This window comes from Aedes aegypti, chromosome 2, assembly GCF_002204515.2.
Source record: "Aedes aegypti strain LVP_AGWG chromosome 2, AaegL5.0 Primary Assembly, whole genome shotgun sequence".
In the NCBI taxonomy this organism is placed as follows: Eukaryota; Metazoa; Arthropoda; class Insecta; order Diptera; family Culicidae; genus Aedes; species Aedes aegypti.
This window is the reverse complement of record NC_035108.1, coordinates 118,066,463-118,089,750: the sequence shown is the minus strand read 5'-3', so window position 1 is coordinate 118,089,750 and position 23,288 is coordinate 118,066,463. Positions and strand designations below refer to the sequence as shown.

General features: G+C 37.6%; 2 protein-coding genes across 2 annotated transcripts; one reads left to right on the top strand and one right to left on the bottom strand.

The window, feature by feature from the left end:
- The first annotated feature begins 7,657 nt into the window (after positions 1-7,657).
- LOC5564452 (neurogenic differentiation factor 4) lies at positions 7,658-8,450 on the top strand. Its single transcript, XM_001648747.2, has one exon. The coding sequence runs from the start codon at positions 7,872-7,874 to the stop codon at positions 8,448-8,450; it is 579 nt and encodes a 192-aa protein (XP_001648797.2). The 5' UTR covers positions 7,658-7,871.
- A 3,529-nt stretch (positions 8,451-11,979) lies between these two features.
- LOC5564457 (E3 ubiquitin-protein ligase parkin) lies at positions 11,980-21,444 on the bottom strand. The gene is made up of 4 exons (XM_001648748.2): positions 21,032-21,444; positions 20,431-20,975; positions 12,539-12,875; positions 11,980-12,479 (listed from the first exon to the last, which is right to left on the bottom strand). Exons 1-4 carry the CDS (start codon positions 21,287-21,289, stop codon positions 12,168-12,170), a joined length of 1,452 nt encoding a protein of 483 aa, XP_001648798.2. The 5' UTR covers positions 21,290-21,444; the 3' UTR covers positions 11,980-12,167.
- Between the last annotated feature and the right edge of the window lie 1,844 nt (positions 21,445-23,288).

The window sequence follows — 23,288 nt, the reverse complement described above, 5'->3', positions numbered from 1 at the left end:
TGGTGGTTTTGTTCCCTCCCCTTGGTTATTAGACCTTGTCGCGATGGGAGGGCATAATCCATTAGCCCATTTGATGGAAACCAAAGGCGTAACCTGGGGTGGTGGTATCACATTTTGGCATTTTTTTGCTCAAAGCCGCGTCATAATTCATATGGCATAGACGCAATAATATCTCGGATGTGATCCAACGGACATTCTGCGTCATTGATAGAATTGATGCCCATTTCAAATAATTAATCTATACGAAGTGGACATTAATACTATTGGTGACGTTCAGTTTTCCTTTTGCTAACCAGAATGATCCGTAGCCACTCTTACTATTAACTAGCTAGATACATCGTTATCATATACGACGTAGGGAATATTTAGGAACTCTTAGGAAAATGACTACTCAGTGAGTAGAAATAAGTGGGGACAATCTTATTTTAATATGGTTTTTACATTGCCATAATAAGAAATACCTCTTTTGTAACAGCGGTATAAATAATCTAAGGGGTCGTCCACAAATGACGTAGCATTTTTTCACTGATTTTTTACACCCCCTCCCCCCTTGTAGCATTTTGTCACATATGTCGATACCACACCCCCCACCCCCCCCTAGAAAATACGTAGCATATCAAGTACCTTAATTTTTTAATTTGTTTTCCTCAGCAATTGGGCTGAAACGAAACATCAAAATCTAAAAGTTCAAATTTTGATATTAATTACTGACTGAAACGTCAGGATAATCTGACGAATGATAGTTTGATATACCGTCGCGCTCAAAAATTATTTGGAAAACATATTAAACAAACTTACTTCCTGTTTAAGTTACATAATTTTGGTTCGTAGTTTAAATTCAATTTGGTTAAATTTAGGTTAGATTTGATTTGTAGTACTTTGATATTGTTAAAACCTAACACAAGTTCGGATTGATAAATCTAACAGCAATGAGTAAGGGTACAAAATATTTTAAAATATATTAAACAGAAATATTGTTATATTAGAGAATTTTTTTTTCAATTTTTGTGGTTGAGAAGCATAATTCAGTGAATGTGATCAACAAAATACCTTAATTTGTTAAAGATCTCTGTAATTATTCGCTAAATTCAAATCCATTCAGCAAACCCAATAGAGAAAAAAAAAACAATTGTAATATTTGAAACTAGCGATTTTTATACAATTAACTTTATTAGTATTTCAACTTAACTTCACCATCGTCACCTATACTGAAATATTCTTACACAAATTGAGAACAAATAAGTTCAAGTACACCATCTTTATTGGGAGAATTTGTAAAGAAATACTGGAATGAATTTGTAATGAACAACCTAAGAGAAAATAAAATGCACGAAAATCCTGAAAATAATGTTAAAAGAGGATTCTGGCAATCCTGGCAAGATAATCCAGATTATTATTATCCAGGCTGTTCAATCAAGATCATTGAGATATCAAAACGAATTTTTGAGTTGACTGAGTGCTGATATCCTGTAACACTTAAACATCTTGTTTTACTATAATAACGTTAATATTTACATAAATGAGCATATTATATTCTTTAGAGTAAATAAAGCTACAGCAAAGAAAATGTGAATTAAATTAAAACAGTTAATTCTATGTCTGGTTAATAAATGATTTTTTTTCCAAGTCAATAAAGCATTATAATATTGATTTTTTGAATGTATGAATTGTTAACTTAAGTTTGAAAATTCAGACAAAGAAGTTTGGTAAAAATGTGTTTGTCAAGATTTTCTACTCTTTTTAACAAAATTATTCAAAATGCTACGTCCACAAGTTGGAACCCCTCCCTACCCCTCGTCACATATCGTCACATATTCGAGAAGCCCCCCCTCCCCCTAAAATGCTACGTCATTTATGGACGACCTCTAATTCCAGCTTCATTTTCGCAAAATTTACAAATAGAAAGTAGGCGTTGTGAAGCATTGCATTTGCCACCGAAAAGTAAATCTTGCAGGAGACTGTAATATAAGCCTAAGGTAACTTTACTCTTCAATATTCACTTTAAAAATGACTATGGAAAGTAAGACGCTGAGATCGATCATTAGGGTACACTTGCTAGTTTCGAAAAAATGTTGAACAGACAAGGTAAGCGACTTTTTTCGTTAATGATGTATGAACGTAATGACCAATAAATACTTTTAACAACAAAAATGAAATCAACTAGAACTACTTCTAAATGGCCTAATTTTGTTAAGACTTGACGACAATTGACATTTAAGACTCTAATCTTACGTAAAAGACAGGAGTAATCAGAATAGCACTTGAATGACAAATTATTCAAAACCATTTCGACTAGACAGTATTAGTAATGACACTACTACACTACTATTTCAAACACATTCTGATGGAGCTGCTGATTTTCACAATGTTTCCTTTTCTCAGAAGCAAGGGAATATGGGTACTTTTCAAAAACTACCACGTCACAATACTAATAAAAAAGCAGTGTTCATGTGGGCGCCATTGCCTAGTCTGTCTGAGTATTGGTCCTGGTCGTCCTGGTAGAGGGGAAACTTGGCAAAAGCCAGACCGAGGGTTCAGCCTTGACAAGTTAAGCTGTCAGGCAGCTCCAACTAAACAGCATACAGAAAAAAAAATAGAGCACCACCACTCTATTTTGTTTTTTTGTTACAAAAATTTATAAAAAAACCAAGCCCATAAAAGATGGGTTTGAAAATGCACAGAGAAGTCAAAAAAAAAAAAAAAAACAATTACGAAAAGTTCCTAGACCTACCGAGCATCGAATCCAGACATCTACAGCATGACTTTGTAGCCGCGGACCTTACCTAGTAGTAAGGGGGAGCTACAACTAGGGATTGTTTCATAAAATTCGTGGTAATGAAATAAATAGGTTCTTCAGAGGTGTGGAGTTGAAATTTTTCCACTGAAAAAATAATCATTTTATATACGATATTCGTAACAAAAACATTTCAATAATATTTGTCAGAAATGATGTTCCATAAATACTGTGCTGCTTCGAATTGCCAGACGTGTTTCGAAAGCCATTTTTTTCGCTTAGGATTACGTCCAATGTGACTGAAATTTTTTGTGATCTGAGCAATATTCAATTTAATTTACGTCATTGTAACTTAAATTTTCGTAATTTTAGTTGCTATGTTTTTTTTTTCTAAATGTATTCTCCTTGATGTATCCTGTGTAGTTTGTGCTAATCGAATGAATGACCGGAATTAACTACTGTTTTTTTAAATGCAACATTAAGGTCCAAATAGATTCAGTGTACAAAGAAGAGGAACTTTAGAGACCTTATACCCGAAAAAAGAGAAAACGAGAATCACGAGAACAAAAAAAATTCTTAAAGGCACCAGAAGATAAGAGTTTTCATTATGGTTTTCCTGAAAATCCGACCAGACATTTCTCTAAGAATATTACTGGTAGCTATTGAGTGTTTTTTTAAAAAAAGGAACTTTAGATACCATATGTCTGACAAAAAATGTGCCGGGATAAGGATGGTGGTATCTTGACGGACGAACGTGAGGTGATTGAAAGGTGGAAGCAGCACTACGATGAACACCTAAACAGCGCGGAGGAGGAAGATCAAGACAGCAGGAGGAATGGCTTCATCAGTACGGCGGATGAGGGAGACGTGCCGACTCCCACAATAGGTGAAGTTAAGGATGCTATCAAACAGCTCAAGAACAACAAAGCAGCTGGAAAGGATGGTATTGGAGCGGAACTTATTAAAATGGGCCCGGATAGGTTGGCCACTTGTCTGCACCGATTGATAGTCAGGATCTGGGATACAGAACAGCTACCGGAGGAGTGGAAGGAGGGAATAATATACCCAATATACAAAAAGGGTGACAAGTTAGAATGTGAGAACTATCGAGCGATCACCATTCTTAATGCAGCCTATAAAGTGCTTTCCCAGATCATCTTCCGCCGTCTATCGCCACTGGCAAGCAGATTTGTTGGAAGTTATCAAGCCGGATTTGTGGACGGTCGATCGACGACAGACCAAATCTTTATGTTGCGGCAGATCCTCCAAAAGTGTCGCGAATATCAAGTCCCTACGCACCACCTATTCATCGATTTCAAAGCGGCCTATGATACCATCGACCGCGAAGAGCTATGGAAGATTATGGACGAGAACGGTTTTCCCGGGAAACTGACTAGACTGATCAAAGCTACGATCGATAGTGTACAGTGCTGTGTGAAGATATCGGGTGCTTTATCGGACCCGTTTGAAACACGCAAAGGACTTCGACAAGGCGATGGTCTTTCCTGCCTCCTGTTCAATATTGCGCTAGAAGGTGTTATGAAACGGGCGGGCTTCAACATGCGGGGCACGATCTTCAATAAATCCAGCCAGTTCATTTGTTTCGCTGACGACGTGGACATTGTCGGAAGAACGTTCCAGATGGTTGCTGAACAGTATACCAGGCTGAAACGTGAAGCAAATCGGGTTGGATTGAAGGTAAATACGTCGAAGACGAAATATCTGCTGGCTGTAGGAACCGAGCGCGATAGAGCTCGCATAGGCAGACGCGTGACGATCGACGGGGATGAGTTCGAGGTGGTGAACGAATTCGTCTACCTCGGATCATTGATAACGTCGGATAACAACTGCAGCAGAGAAATTCGAAGACTTATCATCGCCGGAAGTCGTGCTTACTATGGACTCCACAAGACCTTGCGGTCTGGTAAACTTCACTTCCGTACTAAGTGTACCATGTACAAGACGCTAATAAGACCGGTAGTCCTCTACGGGCATGAGACGTGGACAATGCTCGAAGAGGACCTGCAAGCGCTAGGAGTTTTTGAACGACGTGTGCTTAGGACGATCTTCGGCGGAGTATGTGAGAACGGCGTATGGAGGAGAAGAATGAACCACGAGCTTGCGCAACTCTACGGTGAACCCAGTATCACGAAAGTCGCCAAAGCTGGAAGGGTAAGATGGGCGGGACACGTTGTGAGAATGCCGGACAACAATCCTGCAAACATGGTGTTCAACTCAAATCCGGCCGGTACAAGACGAAGGGGAGCGCAACGAGCTAGGTGGTTTGACCAAGTGGAGCAGGATCTTGGAAGTGTGGGGCGATCGAGGAATTGGAGGTTAGCAGCCATGGACCGAGTTAATTGGCGTAACATTGTGGCGCAGGTCATGTCTTGAAGGACGTAGCGCCAGCAAAAGTAAAGTAAAAGTAAGTATGTCTGACAAAAAGAGACCAAACGAGAACCAAGAAAAAATAAATAATTGGAATAATGCCTAGAACATAAAAGCTTTCATAAGAGAATTCGGCCAGACATTTCTCTAAGAATATATTTAAGGGTTTCATTTTTGTGAAATTACCTAGTATCACTCGTGGCATTACGACAAGTATTGCTGCTTGTTTGACTGTAGATATTTCATCATTACTTTTTTCAAGAGATTTTATTGAAAGCTAATTCAATTGTTTCAAGTTTTTTTCAGATATTACTGAAGATTTTTAAGGAATTCCCTTCTCGTCCATGAACTATGTTTAAGATACCTTCAAGAATATAACTTGGATATTGTCTAAGGATAACTCATAGAATTACTCATTTCTGAAGATTTTTTCATAAGAAAGTCCTTCAGGAATCTATCCAGTGGTTCTTCGATCGATTTTGCTAAAATTTTATACAAGATTTCTGTGTAGGGCATCTTTAAGAATTCAAGCAGATGCCTCTACTGATTTCTTAGAATTCCCTCTTGAATTGTCGTTCAGAAAGTTCTCTAAGGATACCTATAGGAATAACTCCAGAGATTCCTATAGGAAGTCCTACAGAAATTCTCCCAAGGAATTTCACGAAGATTTGTTTTAAGGTATGTCTGCAGGGTATTCTTAAGGCTATTTATTAGAAATTATTTCTAAATAAATCTGGGAAATATTTCTAAAACAAATTCTATGATAATCTCGGGTTAAACTTCTGCCGGAATTTCAGATGAAATCCTGAAAGAATCTCATTAAGAACTATTGGAATCCGGATCTCCTGAAAAATCTTGGTGGAGTTTTTAGACAAATTGCCAAGATATTATTGTAATATTGAAAGAATCAATCGAGTCCATGGATAATATCCAACAGAGAATTCATATATAGACATTCAAGTAGGTGGTCTGGAGAATCATTAGGGTCCTAAAGGCCTTTCCAAATTTTAGTGCCAAACGTTCACGTTTAGGCCAAAAACACATGTTTACTCAATTTTGAAATGTGTTCCGTTTGTTTTAGTCCAAAAAACATTTTTTTATGTTTTTTTTCCAGCCAAGGGTGTGAAGCTTAAACTAAAATTTTGGGTGTATTTTGTTTTCCGTGTCCCTTCCGAAATGTCAGATAGGAACAACCCCAGTGTTAAAACTAAAACTCCTGTGGTGTTTTTGTCGACTGAGCGAACGTCAAACATGATTAAAAGTGTCAAGGTTCATTTATGGACTTAATTTTTAAATCGAATTTTAAATATGATATAGCCGTTATTTGAGTGGGAAAAAATGCTAAAGTAGTTGCAGTAACATGCTCTTTCGTATGATTAAATAAAAACAAGATTTCATTTAACATTTTAGGAACCAATTGGTGTAGTATTTGCTTGAGTGAAAACTTAAATTTAATTTTGAAAGTAATATCTGCAATTTATGGAGAAACTCAATAAGGAGTCCTGGGTCATTTTGTTTAGGATAACCTCAAAGAGTTCTTATTAGATATTCTGGAATAATTCTTGGCAGAAAATGTGGACGAATTCTCGATGATTACCTGTCTGAGCTCGTAGCTTTGAGCTCCAGTAGAAAAGTTAGGCAAAATACAGGACGCGATTACTTGCTCAATTTTAACCACCTGAAAACAAAATTAATCTTGTCGCTTCCTTGCTACGCCTATCCACCTATTCATTTCATCATTTGCAAATATCTTCTACAGATTCCCTTTTCCTTTGAGTGGCATGACCGATAAAGCCATAACAAAATAATATATAACAATCACGATCGATACCTTCTCTATGTACTCCATTAGAATGTCTTATGGAGGCCAATGACCAATGCGTATGATTACCATGTAGGTTCCTTATGAAATTATATCTGTTTATGTCATGAGTATTATTTCATAAATATGTTGTGGATTTTTATAAGATTCTGGAATTGAAAAACAAAGTACTTCTTATGTCTTGTGTTAAATACGAACTGTTCCCTGAGTGTAATAAAAAAGAATGTATAAGAGCAGCCAGATCATTGATGCGGACTCTTATTATACAATATATGTATAGTCAGCTAATATTTGTAGCTGCAAGATGTTAGTCTTACAGCTGTGTTACGCTTCCGCTTTAATTAGTTTTTATGTTGTGCTGGGTTCGCTGCTTCAATTCAACTTTTTATGAAGCAGAAATTGTTAGTTGGCATTTGGTCCAGTTCCAGTCCGACTAAAAACCGACCATATATGGTTTAAACTTTTACCCCATTGATTCGAACTTTTGCCTCTCTATTTGCAAAAAATGGTTGCTAATTATTATTTCAAAAAATATTACACCTTTTAAAGCATCTCTACGGTGGCGCCCTTGCATGAAACAAAAAGAATAAACTATTATTTTTATTTTGTTGCGTGCGATGCAAGTTAGATCGAAAATAACAATTTCTACGTCAAGAACAACGAATAGCTATAACTTTTCCAAATCCTAACAGAAAACTGTTTCAATGGCACCCTAAACGCCTAAACCTGGATTGCTTATCAATCCTTTTTATGGCACCCAATTATTCAAATCAACACGTTCTTATCATTGAGCTCAAGTACCAATCGTTTGCATATAGCACCTGATAAGGGTTGGAAAATTAGATTAACGCGGAAAATGCAACCGCTAATCGATACATATAAATTATCGAGGTGGAAAACTCGTCCATTGAAGCAATCAGTTCCACCATGAAGACCTTCCAATCGAGAACATCGTCCCGGAAGACTTCTTTCGCTAAGGAAGCGACCAAACGCTCCAAAGCTAATCAACGTGAAAGAAACCGGATGCATGGCTTGAACGATGCACTGGATCGTCTCCGTCGGTGCGTCCCGTTGCCTCAGCTCTTCAACGTGATCGTCAAGTGTGACCAATCGGTTCCGCAGAAGCTGTCCAAAATCGAAACACTGCGTTTGGCCAAGAATTACATCTGTGTTTTGTCGGAAGCCCTTCTTCGTAATCGACCGTTTGGCTACGAGGAACTGATGGACGCTTTGTCTGCTCGGCTAAGTCAAAACACGTGCAATCTGTTGCGTACGCGACTGCAGTTGGATGACAAGTTGAAAGCTGCCTTGGTGGAACCACGCTATGCTAGGGATTGCTGCTACTGTCGATGTGATGGATCCTCCTATGCATACTGCCCTGCCGGAATGAGGATTGTGAGACAGACAAGAATCAACACACCCACGGTTCTGTATGAATACATGGATGAGCGTTGCACTTGTGAAACTAAAAGTTTTAGTTTGCAGAATATGAATGAGTATCAATAAAATTTAGAATGTTAAAACAATAGATTTTGAAATATTCATTTATTAAGCAAACCGATCTTTGAACATCTTTGAGCCTATGAATTTCATTGGATTGCATACTTTGGTAAATTCAGCCTGCGATCCACAAAGTTCACCTTCATTCTTTCATTTAGTTAACAACTACACAGAAAACGCGCTCCACGCCTTCTTGCATCAACACACCGTTTTCCTGCACACCGCCTGCACGTCCTAAGCACCCGACGTTCGAGGACTACCGGTCTTATGAGCGTTTTGTACATAATACATTTGATGTGGGTGTGAGTTCTTTTTGACCGCAGCTTCTTGTGGAGGCCTCCGTATTTCATGGTTAACGTTATTATCAGCCGTCAGCAAGGATCCAAGGTAGACGAACTCGTCGACCACCTAAAACGTAACCTCGTCTATCGTAACATTGCACAATGGTCCGAAGGCGCCAAAAACCTCAAAAATCAAAGTTGTTTTATCCGAACAGTTATATTTTTCCAGACTTTCTTAACACTTCTGTGGTTCAAATCCAAAGTTTGAAGCAGATTCATTGGGTTTTGAATTTAATACAGCTCCTTGAGTGGACCGTGGACATGATTTTTCATGAAAATGAATATTTGCAATCCATGTTTCGCAAGCTATTTATGAATTTAAAAAAGAGCTCAAGCCGCAATGGTATCTTCAGAGAAGTTGTTTGTATATGCATAAAGTACACCTGAGTTGAATAAAAATTTTCATAAAATTCATACAAAGTGAATTAAAGTTAAAATTGTTCAAAAACCATATTATATTTTTAGAAAAGTACCCCAAGACATTAGTAGCCCGCGAATACCCGCAATGAGAATAAGTTCATTCGAAAGCTAAAAACAAGAGCTTTCAAGTAGGGTACAAATTATTTTGCGAAAACTTGCGATAGACCACTTTCAACGCGTTTGAAGGTATACGGAGTGCAATTCTAAGTAAATAATAATAATCCTGTGATACGCTAGTACTTGCATTGCAATCGCAGTAGCCATGAATTGCATACCGAGAAGAAACGAAAAACTCGCTGCTATCTTCATCTTCTTTTTTTTGGCGTTACATCCCAACTGGGACAAAGCCTGTTTCTAAGCAGGCAGGTGTTCTTATGAGCGCTTCCGCAGTTATTAACTGAGGACTTTTTTGCCGATTGACCATTATTGCATGTGTGTATCGTGTGACAGGTACGATAAAATTTTATGCTCTGGCAAGTCGAGAAAATTTACTTTACCAAAAGACCCTCGACTGGTGGGATTCAAACCCACGATTCTCAGGTTGGTCTAGCTGAATAGCTGCGCGTTCACCGCTAGAAATCTGGGACCCTACGTATACAATATTTTGGTATTATATTTTAATTAAATATTGTCCACACCTATATTTGATATTAATACGGTATTGAAATACTGAACTGTCACTAAATAATAAAACACAAATGTGGGCTTCGTAGCCGTGGCATTTAACCGCATCGTGCTAAGGAGTGTGGGTTCGATTCCCGCTGCAGGCCGGAAAACTTTTCGTGAGGTATGTTCTCCGACTGTACCATTGGGCGTTGCATGCTAATCCGTTGTCTAGTGTGGTGCATTAATGTGTCGGTGTCTTGTAAAAAAACATATCTCGGCTCATTTGAATGGTTGAACGAAACTATTTCCTTCGACGTGCAGTCTCCAGATAAAATGAAACAAATTGGAAAAATCATTCCCTACAAGAACTTGCTTTTGCTTTTAAAACAAGTATGATAACAGACTGAAGCTATAGACATGACAATCATTCTGAAACTGATTAAATGGATGATACTTGCATCAAGGCAAGGTTAGATCTGAGATATTTATGGACAAATGTGCATGCAATTTTCACATTTTTTTTTCAGACATCAGATGAATTTCAACATATATTTTTGAGTGACTTTTTCAATCACAAGTTCATCGTAGTGATTTATTTGACAAATTTGAAAAAAAAATAAGGTGGACATTTAGACGATCATATTTACTTATGATGGTTTTTGTGTAGAGTTTCCATATCTTTGGATGAATAGTTTATACAGTGAAACCTCCATGAGTCGATATTGAAGGGACCATCGACTCATGGAAATATCGAGCAATGGAACAGCAATCCTTTGGAAAGCTGCTTCTAGGGACCATCATAGTAACCATGAAATTTTGTTTTTAGTATGGTTCCATGAGTCGATATCGAGTCATGGAACATCGACTCATGGAGGTATCACTGTATATATTTTGCCAAAAAAATCATTTTAGTCTAGTTGTTTTTACTATTGGATTTGTGCCTGGAAAAATTACTCAAAAATATATGTTGAAATTCAAGTAATGTCTGGCATGCTGTGAACAATTCATTTCAATCCGTCAATAAATAACTGAGAACTAGCCTGTCCAAGTTGACCATTTTGTATAAAATATTGAAAAAGATGAAAATGTATTGTCCAAACCTGAATATTCTAATTATCAGTCCAAAACAAGAAAAAAATGAAAACAAAAGTCCGTAATGGTTAAATATGGCATAAAATATCACAAATATATGATTTCAGCTATATAAAAGAGAGTTTGAGGTTTTGTCCGACATTTGTTCTAGATCGAACCACTGTGCATTGCTTCCTAGATGAACCCTGTCGCCCTCGACTCCACCTACTAGCATGTACTTTGTTTTGGACGCATTCATCACTAGTCCAACTTTTGCTGCCTTCCGATTCAGGCGGGTGTACAGGTCTGCCACCTTTTCAAAGGTTCAGCTAATAATGTCCATATCATCCGCGAAGCAAACAAATTGACTGGATCTCGTGAAAAATGTACCCTGGATGTTGAGCCCGGCTCTTCGCATGTTCAACAGCAGGCACAAAGTCCATCGCCCTGTCGTAGTCGGAATATTCACGCTGTTTTACATGTGTGCACACGGTCCATCGTTGCAAGATTCATAATAAATAAATCTCGTGAGCTTCCCGGGAAAGCTGTTCTCGTCAGTGATTTTCCATATCTCTACATGGCCAATACTGTCCTATGCCGGCTTGAAATCAATGAACAAGTGGCGCGTAGGGACCTTGTACTAACAGCATTTCTGAAGGATTTGTCGCACGGGAAAGTTCTGGTACGTTGTCGAGTGGCCGTTGATGAAACCTGCTTGATAACTTTCCACGAACTCGTTTGATATAGGCGGCATTTAGGATAGTGATTGCACGATAATTATCACACTTTAGTTTGCCGTACATTGTGTAGATGGGACAGATAACGCTTTGCTGCCACTTCTCCGGTAGCTGTTCCCTCCAAGATTTTGACTATGAAGATGCAGACAAGCGGCCAACCTCTCCGGGCCCAACTGGAAGAGTTCGGCTCTGATACCATCCTTGCCATCGGCCTTGTTGTTCTTGAGCTGTTGAATGGAATCTTCAACTTCCCTCATAAATGGTACAAACTGCAAAATGATTCAAACCTCTAAATGTCGGACAACCGTGGATCACCTAGTTGGGCAGTTTCTTTCTATATTTTACGAAGACAAAACAAAATAATTTAAAAACAGGTCCAGTCGTCTAAATATACTGAATTTCAGGTATTATAATCACGTAACAAAATATCTATTTAAGAAAATATATTTCGCTTTCAACAGTTCAATTTGGTTAATCTCAATCTTTCGACCTAGGAACATATGGCCTCCGGTATTCCAACGTATAAATTTATTCCTACTCTCACAGCTCTATCCGAACCAGTGTGCTGCCATGCAGTCCCTGGTCCATGGGGTTTGGCAGACCCAGCACCACTCGAAACCGCATCCGAACCGTGTGCAAACCATGTGCATACAGCCCCCATCTCGTTCGGTCGCCGTTCGACACTGGGGACACGGTTTGGTTGTCACTTTGATGGCAATTTTGGAAGCCTCATCCCACCGAGCTTCGGACGCACGCAGCGGATCGATTGTGTAGTTTGGTGCAGCGCCTGCATTCGGTTGCGGTGTTTCCAGACATTCTCCTATGTGATAACCTTGCAGGCAATTGCGGCAGAATACGAACTGAAGGAAAGTTGAAATCACTAAAAATCAGAAACAGAATTATCCTTGTACAAACTCACCCCGCATCCGTTCTGACATTGTATCCTCTTGCACTCCGGATCAACGAGAAGGCCCATTCCACATCCCGGTTGAGGACACAGGACACCTCCGTTTCTCAGGACAAACTCCTCCGTGGCAAAACGTTGATAGCGTTCGTACTGTTCCTTGGACAGTAACTTGAAATGGTGCACGTCTTCAATGTAGGAACTTTCACAGCCTACAGGGCATTGCAGTGTGTATCCGCCACTTGGATGTTCCAGAAACTGTCGCTCCAATAGGCGGGATACACAATATTGGCGGAAGCAGTCTAGACAGGTTACGTGACCAGCCTCACACGGAAATACTAGCACGGTGTCGCTGAAATGTTAAATGATCGAATTGTAGCTACGCTCCCGTGCAAAAGTTAGAGATCACTCTTTAAAAATATACATATAAAAGTGTTTGTCCATCCCCATCTAGCACGCTAATTCGTCTATTTAGTCATTTAGAGCTATTATCCGGCTGATATAGGGCATATCAGCTTCCTAATACATCTATATTAGCACGCAAGGCGAATTAAACTGCTATTTGGTTACATGGATATCTATATGATGACACGTGATGAAACTCTCTTTAGTTCATTAGAAAGGCAATAAGTGAATCTTACTTCGTAGGTGTATTGCATAATGGTCGAAAAAAAAAAGTTTGATTTGGTTGCACCACCTAAATTAATGATTTAAACATCTCTGCCATTTTTCAAACAATTTGAATATTGTATGGCAGATTTGAACGGAAACACAGAGCTGGTAACAACTATGCGTCTTGAAAATAGGAACTTTAGAGCCCTCCTGCCTGAAAAAATAGACCAAACAGGAATAAAAAATAGACCGAAAAGAGACATGAATCGAACATGAACTAAGAAAAAAAAAAAAAACCTAATAGAAACCAAAATTTAAAAAGAAGAAGAAGTTTGAGGAAATTTTCTAGATAAGGCCGGAACAAATCTTAATATCTTCTTTAGTCACTATCCATCAAAATGTGTGGAGGGGGGTGGGGGGGTTGCAATCTATATAAATAAAAATGGAATGATGTTTGTATGTCACGAAATGGCTTACGAACGGGTTGATGGATTCTAATGATTCTTTCTCCGTTTTGTTTGTCAAGGGTTCCGACGTGTTCGTGTGTATAGAAATCCCACGATATTCACCGGGAAAGTTGGAAAAACTAGAGTGTACTGAATTGTCATTTTGCATGGGACAATCCATAGTGTTTTTCAACAGCCTACTAGATGGCAAGACGAAGTTTGCCGGGTTCACTAGTAAATAATAAAATAGAAATTCAGGTAAATTTACCATTTTTTATTCTCATATGCTGCAAAACCATGTTTTTGCAACATATACCCGCCAATCCAAAAGTGTTTTGATCTATTATCACGTCATTTTTTTCGAAACATTGATCGTACATATAACATGCGATGTTAATTATAATGTTATTATTTTTGACCTACAGACACGAATGCACTGAATAGTGTAAAGTGTCTTTAATAAATCAAAAAAAAAAAAAACATTTTTAATATTGCAGTTTTAGGAAAAACTTTCCGTCTTACGGTTCAACGAAAAGCTACCGCAAATGTCACATCACTGATTTGCACTGATAATCATCAGTAGGCTTTAAGGGGGCAGGATCCATCATTGATTTCTGAATTTTCAAAAGCAGTTTTTTCGTTCAAAATCAATGAAATTTACAGGAAAATGTGTTCACTGTATTCTATTCTCCAACAGAAACACAGTCAACACATTTTCATAGGAAATTTGTTAGTGTTTAACATAAAAACTGCTTTTGAAGTTTCAATGATGACGATGATTACGATGACGAAGCGATGAACGTTAATGGTACCTTGGATACCGTGGATACCGTCTTGTTGATTGCTGTTTGTTGCTATTTTTCATAACGTTTTCTCTTTCAAGCATACTATGATTCGATTGTTTGCTTCAATGATTAAATGATTTCGAAGGCTGCGGTACAACTTTGCGGCTATCTCAAACGGGAAAATTTTCTTAACAACCGTAATAATTAGAATTTTCATAACAACAATCTTTAGTTTTTTGACCCAAAAAATACTTAATTGATAAAATCAACAAAAGCAATCTTGAAATTGTGTTTAGACCAGTTACAATATTAAAAACACTGCAAAAATGTTGCACTTAGAACTTAAAAAGAAGACACGGACAAATTGGAAAAAAGTTAATATTTGGATAACACCCGCAGAATTTTTTAAAGAATTCCTCGATAAACATCGAATGAAATTAATAAATAAATTTGTGTTGGATTGCTTGGAGGAATTACTGGTTACTGCTTTTGAAAATTCCATGGAGGTTTATAGAAATATACTTGAAAAAAAAAAAAAAAAAACTGCAGGAGTAAACCTCGGATGCAAAGTTGGATACATTCCTAGAAAAACATCAGGAGGAGCTTGATGATAAATCCCAGGTAGAATTTATTGAGGAATTCCAGGAAATGTTCTTAACAGAATTTCTCGAACAAGCCATCATGGAATTTTTGAAGTGAATGAATTCTAGAAGTAACTCATATAAGGCCTGTTCATTTAAGTGCTGCTGTTCGTTGTGACCACATTTTATTGAAAAAATCGATGGAGCTTGCTTCTCTTCCATCCTTCTTAAGATGTCGTTTGATTATTGCCCAATATGTTTCAATAGGGCGTAGTTCTGAGCAATTTGATGGATTCGATCATTTTTCTACAAATTCGACTTTTTCCTTCTTGAGCATCTCCAAAGTAGCTGAAGCATAGTGAGTCGATGCTAAGTCTGGCAAACACAATGGAGGCATGGTATGCTTTCAGTAGATGGGCAGAAGCAATTTTTTAATGCATTCAGTTCTGTAATTTTCGCTGTTGATTGAACCCGTCGTGAAATATGTAGTATTTTCATACTGCAGGAGCAAATTGCTTGCCATACCAAATCATTTTTCCCAAATTTTTCTGTTGGGATATATCGTACGTCGTCAGAAATATCTTTTTTGGCCAAAGTGTTGAAAAAATTCAATTTGGACACTTTGCGATTTTAGCCAAATCTCGAAACGACAGTTTTTCTGTACACCATTTGTGCAGAAAAAAATTGCGAGTCGCCATGTCAATTCGACCCATCGCTTAGAATTTATAATTTTTTTTATGTCAACTTTTGTCTGCTGTCGAAATAAACACTTGGGTACACACTGAAACAAAATTTTATTTGTTTTTATGGAATTTTCACACCAAAATGTTAATATTTAGGTGTCCACTTACTTAAATGAACAGTCCTTAATTAGGCGAAAGATTTCTTGCAGGGTTTCTTGGAAAAAATCCTAAACGAAATGCTTAAAAAACTCTGTAACAAACCTCTTGTAGATCGGAACAAATTCTGTAGGAATCTTTGGAAGATCACCTAGAGTAACAACTGGGGAATCCAGTTAAAGGATTAGTGAATAAAAATAGGAGGAAATCCGCAAAGTATGTTACATTTCGGTCTGTCTTTAGTTAAGTATACTCAAAAATTATACTGTTTCCAAGCTTTCCAACGGCATTTGAGTTGGTTTCCCGTTCAACAGAAAAGTAACATTATTTGAAGAAAATTGGCTTGTTCCATACAACTTTAATGGAATGAAAAATTGCTAAAAATACTTCAAACTCGCATGTTCTCAAAACAAGGTTTTTTTCACTAACACTCATTTGCTTCTAACTCCCTCAATTGGTAGAAGAATCTGTAGACAAATTTATGGAGAGATCTCGTTTGGAGTCCCCAGTATCCCAGATGAAATCTCTGGATAAATCATCAAGATAATTCCTGAAAATTTTCCTCGTGGAATTCGAGCATAAATTCTTGAAGAACCTGTTTAAGTCGCGTTATAGTATCTGTCAGAGACTCTCTGATGGTTTCTTTGGAGCCTGTAGAATTTTGCATCAGGATTCACTGCAGGCGTAATCAGGGAAAAGGCGACTTCAATAAACATTTTGGTTTAAATAGATATTTTAGAGATCTTCCATTTAAACAAGAGACTTTTTAAAAACTTGCATTGAAAGCAAGCAAATATCTTAAAACAGGGTGTCTACTACCTGGAAACATCTGAAAACCCTGGAATTATTAGGGAATCTTATTCAACCTGAAATTCTCAGGAAATTTCAACCACAATCAGGTAAATTATTTAAAATTAGTAATACATACATGGTAGAATATGTCCTTTTGTGACGTACCTTTTTTTTTCAATCGGCTGTCATGTAAACATGTTCGAACAGTGAAATAGAACTTTAGGTGAAGATGAATCGAAGCCAAAACTCAAACTTTCAAGAGCACGAATCTGGAGAGGTGGTGGAGCTGGTGGTGACCAATCGATTAAGTTTTCAGCTCAAATGGGTGTTCGGTTCTCCAGATCCGTGCTCTTGAAAATTTGAAGTTTAGCTTCGATTCATCTTCACCTTAAGATAGCCAAGTTGGTGAATGCAAGTACAGTTCCCAGTTCCAGTTAATTGTCGTCATGAGACACTTTTTTACAAAAATGTGTTCGCTTATTCTACAAAAAAATAGAACATTTCTCAGGAAAGCAGAGAGTCTTGGTCACTCTTTTAATGCAAGTCTTTGAAAAGTTCCTTATTTTGATGTATAGTCTCCAAAGTCTCTATTTTTATCGAAATGGGCTTCAAAGGCAAAGTTTTTTGCCTTAATCTGTTTTTAGTGAATTCTACTGTAAATTTTTATAGGTACAGAGGAACCTTCAGGGACTACACGACTATTCCACAAATTCTATGATATTTTTCTCATATCCCGAGGAATGTTTCAGGAGTTGTGGTGATTTCTCCAGCGCTTCCTTGTCGAATACTTTAGAAACTTCTCCACGGAAGCTACCAGCGTCCTCCCATGTCCTGATGTTGCATTCAAAACTGGCCCATAGTAGACCGGATATATCCCTGCATCTACGCCAGTTCATGCGGGAAGGTGTAGGGGTGGTAATTTTATGATAGAAAGGTTTGCTGTTTGGTTAGCGTTAGTAAAGGCGTGCTTTACAGATAGAAGAAAGGAAGCGTAGGGAAATGGTTTTATGTCCGTCTCTGGTTCTAGCAAATGATATGAACGAATAAGATCAACTGTGTTAGATTAAGAGTGAAAGATACAACTACAAAGTAAAGTTGAGGACCAGGGACTGACCTGGGATTGAACCCATGACTTTATGCGTATTAGGAAGAAGCGGTAGCTATTAGACCACCAACCCTGTCACCAGTTATTTTCACAGAGAATACTCTAGAAAAAATCCTAGCAATTATCCCAGGATGTCCAGATGTTTTTCCATTGGTTCTTTCACCTATCTCGCCAGTTGTTGTTACTTCTAGGAGATTCTCTACAGATCCTATGGGAGTCCTTCCACAAAGGTTTATTTCAGAGTTTTTGAAAAAAAAACATAACGTCGTTGTTCATAGAAAAGCCTACAATAATTCCTAAGTTGATGTTTTCTCTTTTATGCCAATCATTTTCATGAGGATTATTTTCAAAATAAATCTACGAAAACTCTCAGGAATTGCTCAAAAAAATAAAAAAAAAATTCTCCCGTAATTCATTAAGATATTATTGCCTCGGTTTAAACATTTCTCGAATAATATTTCCAAATCTCTATAGATTCTTCACTTCATATAAGGTCGCACATCAGTTCAGACCACGTTATATATAACAGTTATAACTGTATACAGTCAACTTTCGTTCATTGCACTGAACCGGTAGCCCACCTAGTGAAAGACTTTCACTAATCGGGCTGAGTTTTCAGCTGCCAAAAAATCGAATACAATAGAAATTCAGGGCTACCTTCTTCTTCTTCTTTCTGGCATTACGTCCCAACTGGGACAAAGCTTGCTTCTCAGATTAGTGTTCTTATGAGCACTTACACAGTTATTAACTGAAAGCATTCTTTGCCGATTGACCATTTTTTCATGTGTATATCGTGTGGCAGGTACGAAGATACTTTATGCCCTGGGAATCGAGAAAATTTCCTCGAGATCCTCGACCAGCGGAATTCGAACCCACGATCCTCAGCATGATCATGCTGAATAGCTGCGCGTTTACCGCTACGGCTATCTGGGCCCCATAATTCATGGCTACCAACATTGAAAAATCGAGATTTTGTCAAAAAGTTGACGTTTGTCTTTGTTTTAAGTGGGCTACAGCCCACCTAACGGAAGCCCAATTAAAACGAAGCCCACCTAAAGATAGTGCAACGAACGAAATTCGACTGTATTAACAAATTTCTTTAAAACATCTTTAGGGACATTGTTCAGAGATTTGAATGTATTTTTTCAGTCATCTTAGCAATTTATTAAGAAAATCATAGAAAGAATTTCATCAAGCATTCTTTCAGATACCATCGTGATAATTTATCAAGACATTCTTCGAACTTGCAAAAGATTCATCAGAGATTACTCTAACATTTTCTTTAGATATTACCGGCGGTTTTTCTTTCAAAATTTTCTCCAAAACAGTCTGAAATATTTCCTTGACATTTCCCTGAGAACATTCCTCGGTTGAAAAAAAAATCTTTGTATAGGTACTTCCTTGGAAAATTACAAAATAAAGGAGGAATTCTTCTAGGAATTTTGAATTCTTGAAGATGCTCTAAACGGGAATGTTGGAGGAAGTCTTAGGGAAATCAATGGATGAATTTCTGAAGAATTTGGATTTTTTTGCAAAATGAAATGAACTTTAGAGGGATTCCTGATTTGTAGGAAAAAATCAGATTAGATTCATGAAAGCATAAAAAAAAATAAAAATAAAAATGGGAGGATTTCTTAGAAAGTTCTAAAAATCACACATCAAATTATTGAATTCTTGTAGTATGTGAAAAGAATCTACAGCAAAACGATCTTACGATACTTGTCGTACTGTCAAAATGAATTAAAAAAAGTCTTAGAAATATTCATAAAGAAATGCCTGGTCAAATGAGGAATCAAATTCTCATATCGTGGTACCTGTAAGGTTTCTTTTTGTTTGTTTGTTTTTCAGCTAAGAGGTCTCTGAAATTGAATAAAAAATCATCAAGTTTTTTTCAAGTTATTGAAGCGAAATATACTTCGAAATTTATCGATTTTTTTGTTCAAGTGTTTCGAAGTCGAAGTCTCATCTCTGAAAATAATGTTTTAGTAATCTAAAATGAAAAACTCATCAATCATTTGAGCATTTTGGAGAGCACTTGGAGTTTATTATAACCTGGAAACCCTGGACATATCAGGGCATTCCATTTTTATAAATGAGTAGACACCTTGATGCTCAGCCCTGTAAATAATGGGGCGCTCATAACTGGTATATGACTTAACACACTTTTGATGCTTTAAGTAAGTTCTTTTGACCCCAAACTTTTACACTATGACTTGAAGGACTACTTACCTAATTGTTTTGCTTTTTCAGATTTTTCCGCGAAAATTTTGCAAGGGGTTTTCAAAGATTATGAAACTCCGATTCTAATGTCATACAAATTTGAAATTTTGGTCCATCCAATGCTGAACAAATCAACTTCAAGTAAAAGTTTGGTAAAAAAAATGTTAATGATCAAATATAGGGTGCAGAGCTACTTGGCATGTGGGGTTTTTCTCGACCGAATTGTCTGAAACTTTGCAACAAGACAACAACGCATATTGTGGCAAGATATGAACTCAGTAGCTTTCAAAAAACCCCACTGCCGAAGTGAATCAAAAGTGCCAAGAATAGGATCCGGCTCCCTATATGAAGTAAGATTAATTTATTGCCTTTCGAATGAGCAATAGAGAGTTCCAATTAGACGTATAATCACAGAAATATGGCCAAATGACTTTTGTATGTTCTTTTAAAGAATTAAATTAGGGGATAATCCCAATTGCATGCGATTTGTATGTAGTTTTTATGATCCGGACGTGGTCATTACATACCTTGTATCAGTACAAGCAATGCACGGAATATCCTTATGGTTGGTCTTGATCAAATTCAAAGGAGCAGCAAAGTCTTTCTCCCCACCGGAAGAGTGTTCCGAGCATTTGAAGTAAAATTCAGTAAATGGTGGATCGCCAAGTTCGTTTTCTACGCAAGGTATTTCGTAGTTCTCACAATGCCCGGTGATTCGCTTTTTCTTCAGCACATCATCCCAACAGGCCGGATCCCGATGGACCGTGAAGGCACCGCTTTTGCAGATTCCGCAACGTACTCGCAATTTGCCAGTACAAACCTTCTCACACTGAGAACAGTACACGAAGAAATGGGCTTTCCTTCGTTCCCTGGCCGGACTGCCAGGCTTCTCGTTCACTTCCGTCATTTGGAGGTCAGTCAGCGTTTCGCAGAGTGGCTTGGTGGAAGTCGATTCCTCGAGGGTTTCTTCGGAGATTGGCGATTCCAGTAATGTTTTCCCATTGTTAACCTTTTTGGGAATCGTTCTCGCTTTTACTGCGTGGATAATCGACTGCTGACCGAGATCACACTCCTGAAAAGGACATCTTATGATGACGCAACATGCACTTTTTATCGAATCCAACTTACGCTAATGGTTATCGTATCGGAGAGTTCCTTTCCGGCGAAGATGATTTTCAATTCGCCTGGAGCAAGTCCCAGCTGTGGTGCCACAATTTCTTTCACGTCCTTTATGTCCATGTGCGGTTCCAGATCTACCGAAAGCGTATTTCCGGTGTTTGTTTTCACGTAGATGCTCAGGGTGTTCGAGAGCTTCTTACGGCCGAAAGAAAATATAGCCAACATGTTGTAAATAAGATTCTTGAAAAAGTTCACTATGTCGAACATTTTTCTTTAAACAATAACTCCACGTTTACCATCCATTCCCTAATGGGAATGGTATTTTCGGGCAAAATTCACGAAAAATATCTTATAAAAATATACGCAGCTTTTTCACAACAGCTCACCAATCAGCTGATATCAAAACACTTCGAAAATGTTATGACATTTTGCACTGAAATGTTTTTGTCGGTGAATATCAACAGCAGTGCTGCCATGTTAAATTATGTGGTTTGAGCTTCAAAAATGTTCGATCAGTAAAGAGTAATAGAGGTAATAAACTATAGTGTATCCATGAGATCACCTAAATCGTCTCCCAAATCAGATCTGCTTTCCGCAGATTCGATTAAACCACATATTGATTAGCGATTCGGCGTTCCTCTCAACAGAAGAACTTCTAACAACTTGATCTTTCTCGTTGTCTAACGGTTTACATAAGTACTTCACGTTGAGGACCGAACATCTTTGGCACAAATCGCCCAACTGGTGGGGAACGTGCCTTTGGGCCGGCCTTCTGAACTCCTCATTTAGAGATATTCTGCACTGGGCACTGAAGCATTCTTAAGGTGGCGTTTCTGGCAATGTTCGGAATTCATTCCTGGACCGAATGAATTTAGTTCACCGGTGGATAAGTCAATTACGTTAGTGTTTTTTCATAACGCTGAAGAGGGTGAAAGGGGTCGATCGGATGTTACAGCTCATACAAAATTTGTAAAACTTTCATACAAAAAGCGTTACATGGAGGTACGTGGGTGTCATTTTTGGCGCACAAAATCATAACAAAGACGATTGAAGTATCGAAGCATGCTGTCGTGATGATGTGTGAGGTGTGCAATTGTTCACTGTGCAAAAATTTTCAGCACAGTTGTATAATAAGGTGCAAAATGCTCAATACTTTCGGTATGTTCCGTCGGAAAGTTTGTAATAGTAATTTCGTTTGGAATTCCCTTCGGAGTTTCTAATGGATTTTTTTCTTGAGTTTCCTTTATACATTCTTTCGCTTCCCTGTGGAATTTCTTTCGGATTTTCCTTTGAAATTTCCTTCAAAATTTCCCTTGGAACATCCTTTGGAATTCTCTATGAAATTTGCTTCAGAATTTTAAATTTCCTTCAGAATTTTAAATTTCCTTCAGAATTTTAAATTTCCTTCAGAATTTTAAATTTCCTATGGAATTTTCTTTGGACATGCCTTTGGAATTTCCTTCTGAATTTTCTCTTAAATTTCCTTTGGAACTTCCATCGGAATTTCCTTCAGAATTTTCTTTGAAATTTCCTTTAGAATTTCCTTAGAAATTTTCTTTAGAATTCCCTTTGGAATTCGGAGTTTTCTGTGGTTTCTTGTAGGAATTTTCTAAAGACATTTGAATTTCTTTCGGAATTTACTTAGGAATTTCCATCGAAATTACCTTCGGATTTTTTTTCGGAATTCCCTTTGAAATTTCCATCGGCATTTCCATCGGAACCATTTTCCTTTGGAACATCCTTCGGAATTTCTTTCAGAATTTTCTTTGGATTTTCTCTTGGCATTTCCTTGGGAATTTCCTTCAGAATTTTATTTGAAATTTCCTTCAGAATTTTCTCAGAGATTTTCTTCAGAATTTCTTTGAAATGTCCTTCGCAATTCGGAATTTCCTGTGGATTTTTTTCAGAAATTTCTTTGGACATGCCTTTGGAATTTCTTTCAATGTTTCCTTTGGGATTCCCATCAGCATTTCTATCCGAATTTGCTCTGAAATTTCCTTTGGAATGTCCTTCGGTAAATACCAAAGGTATTTCCTTTGGATTTTCCCTCGGCATTTCCATCGGAATTTCTTTGGAAGATGCTTAGGAAATTCTTTTAGAATTTTCTTCGGATTTTCTTCTGGCATTTCTACCTGAATTTCCTTTGGAATTTCCTTGACAACTTCCATCTGAATTTTCCTTTGGATTTTTCTTCTGAATGTTCGTCGTAATTACTTTCAGTATTTCCATCGGAATTTATTTTGGAACATCCTTCAACATTTTCATC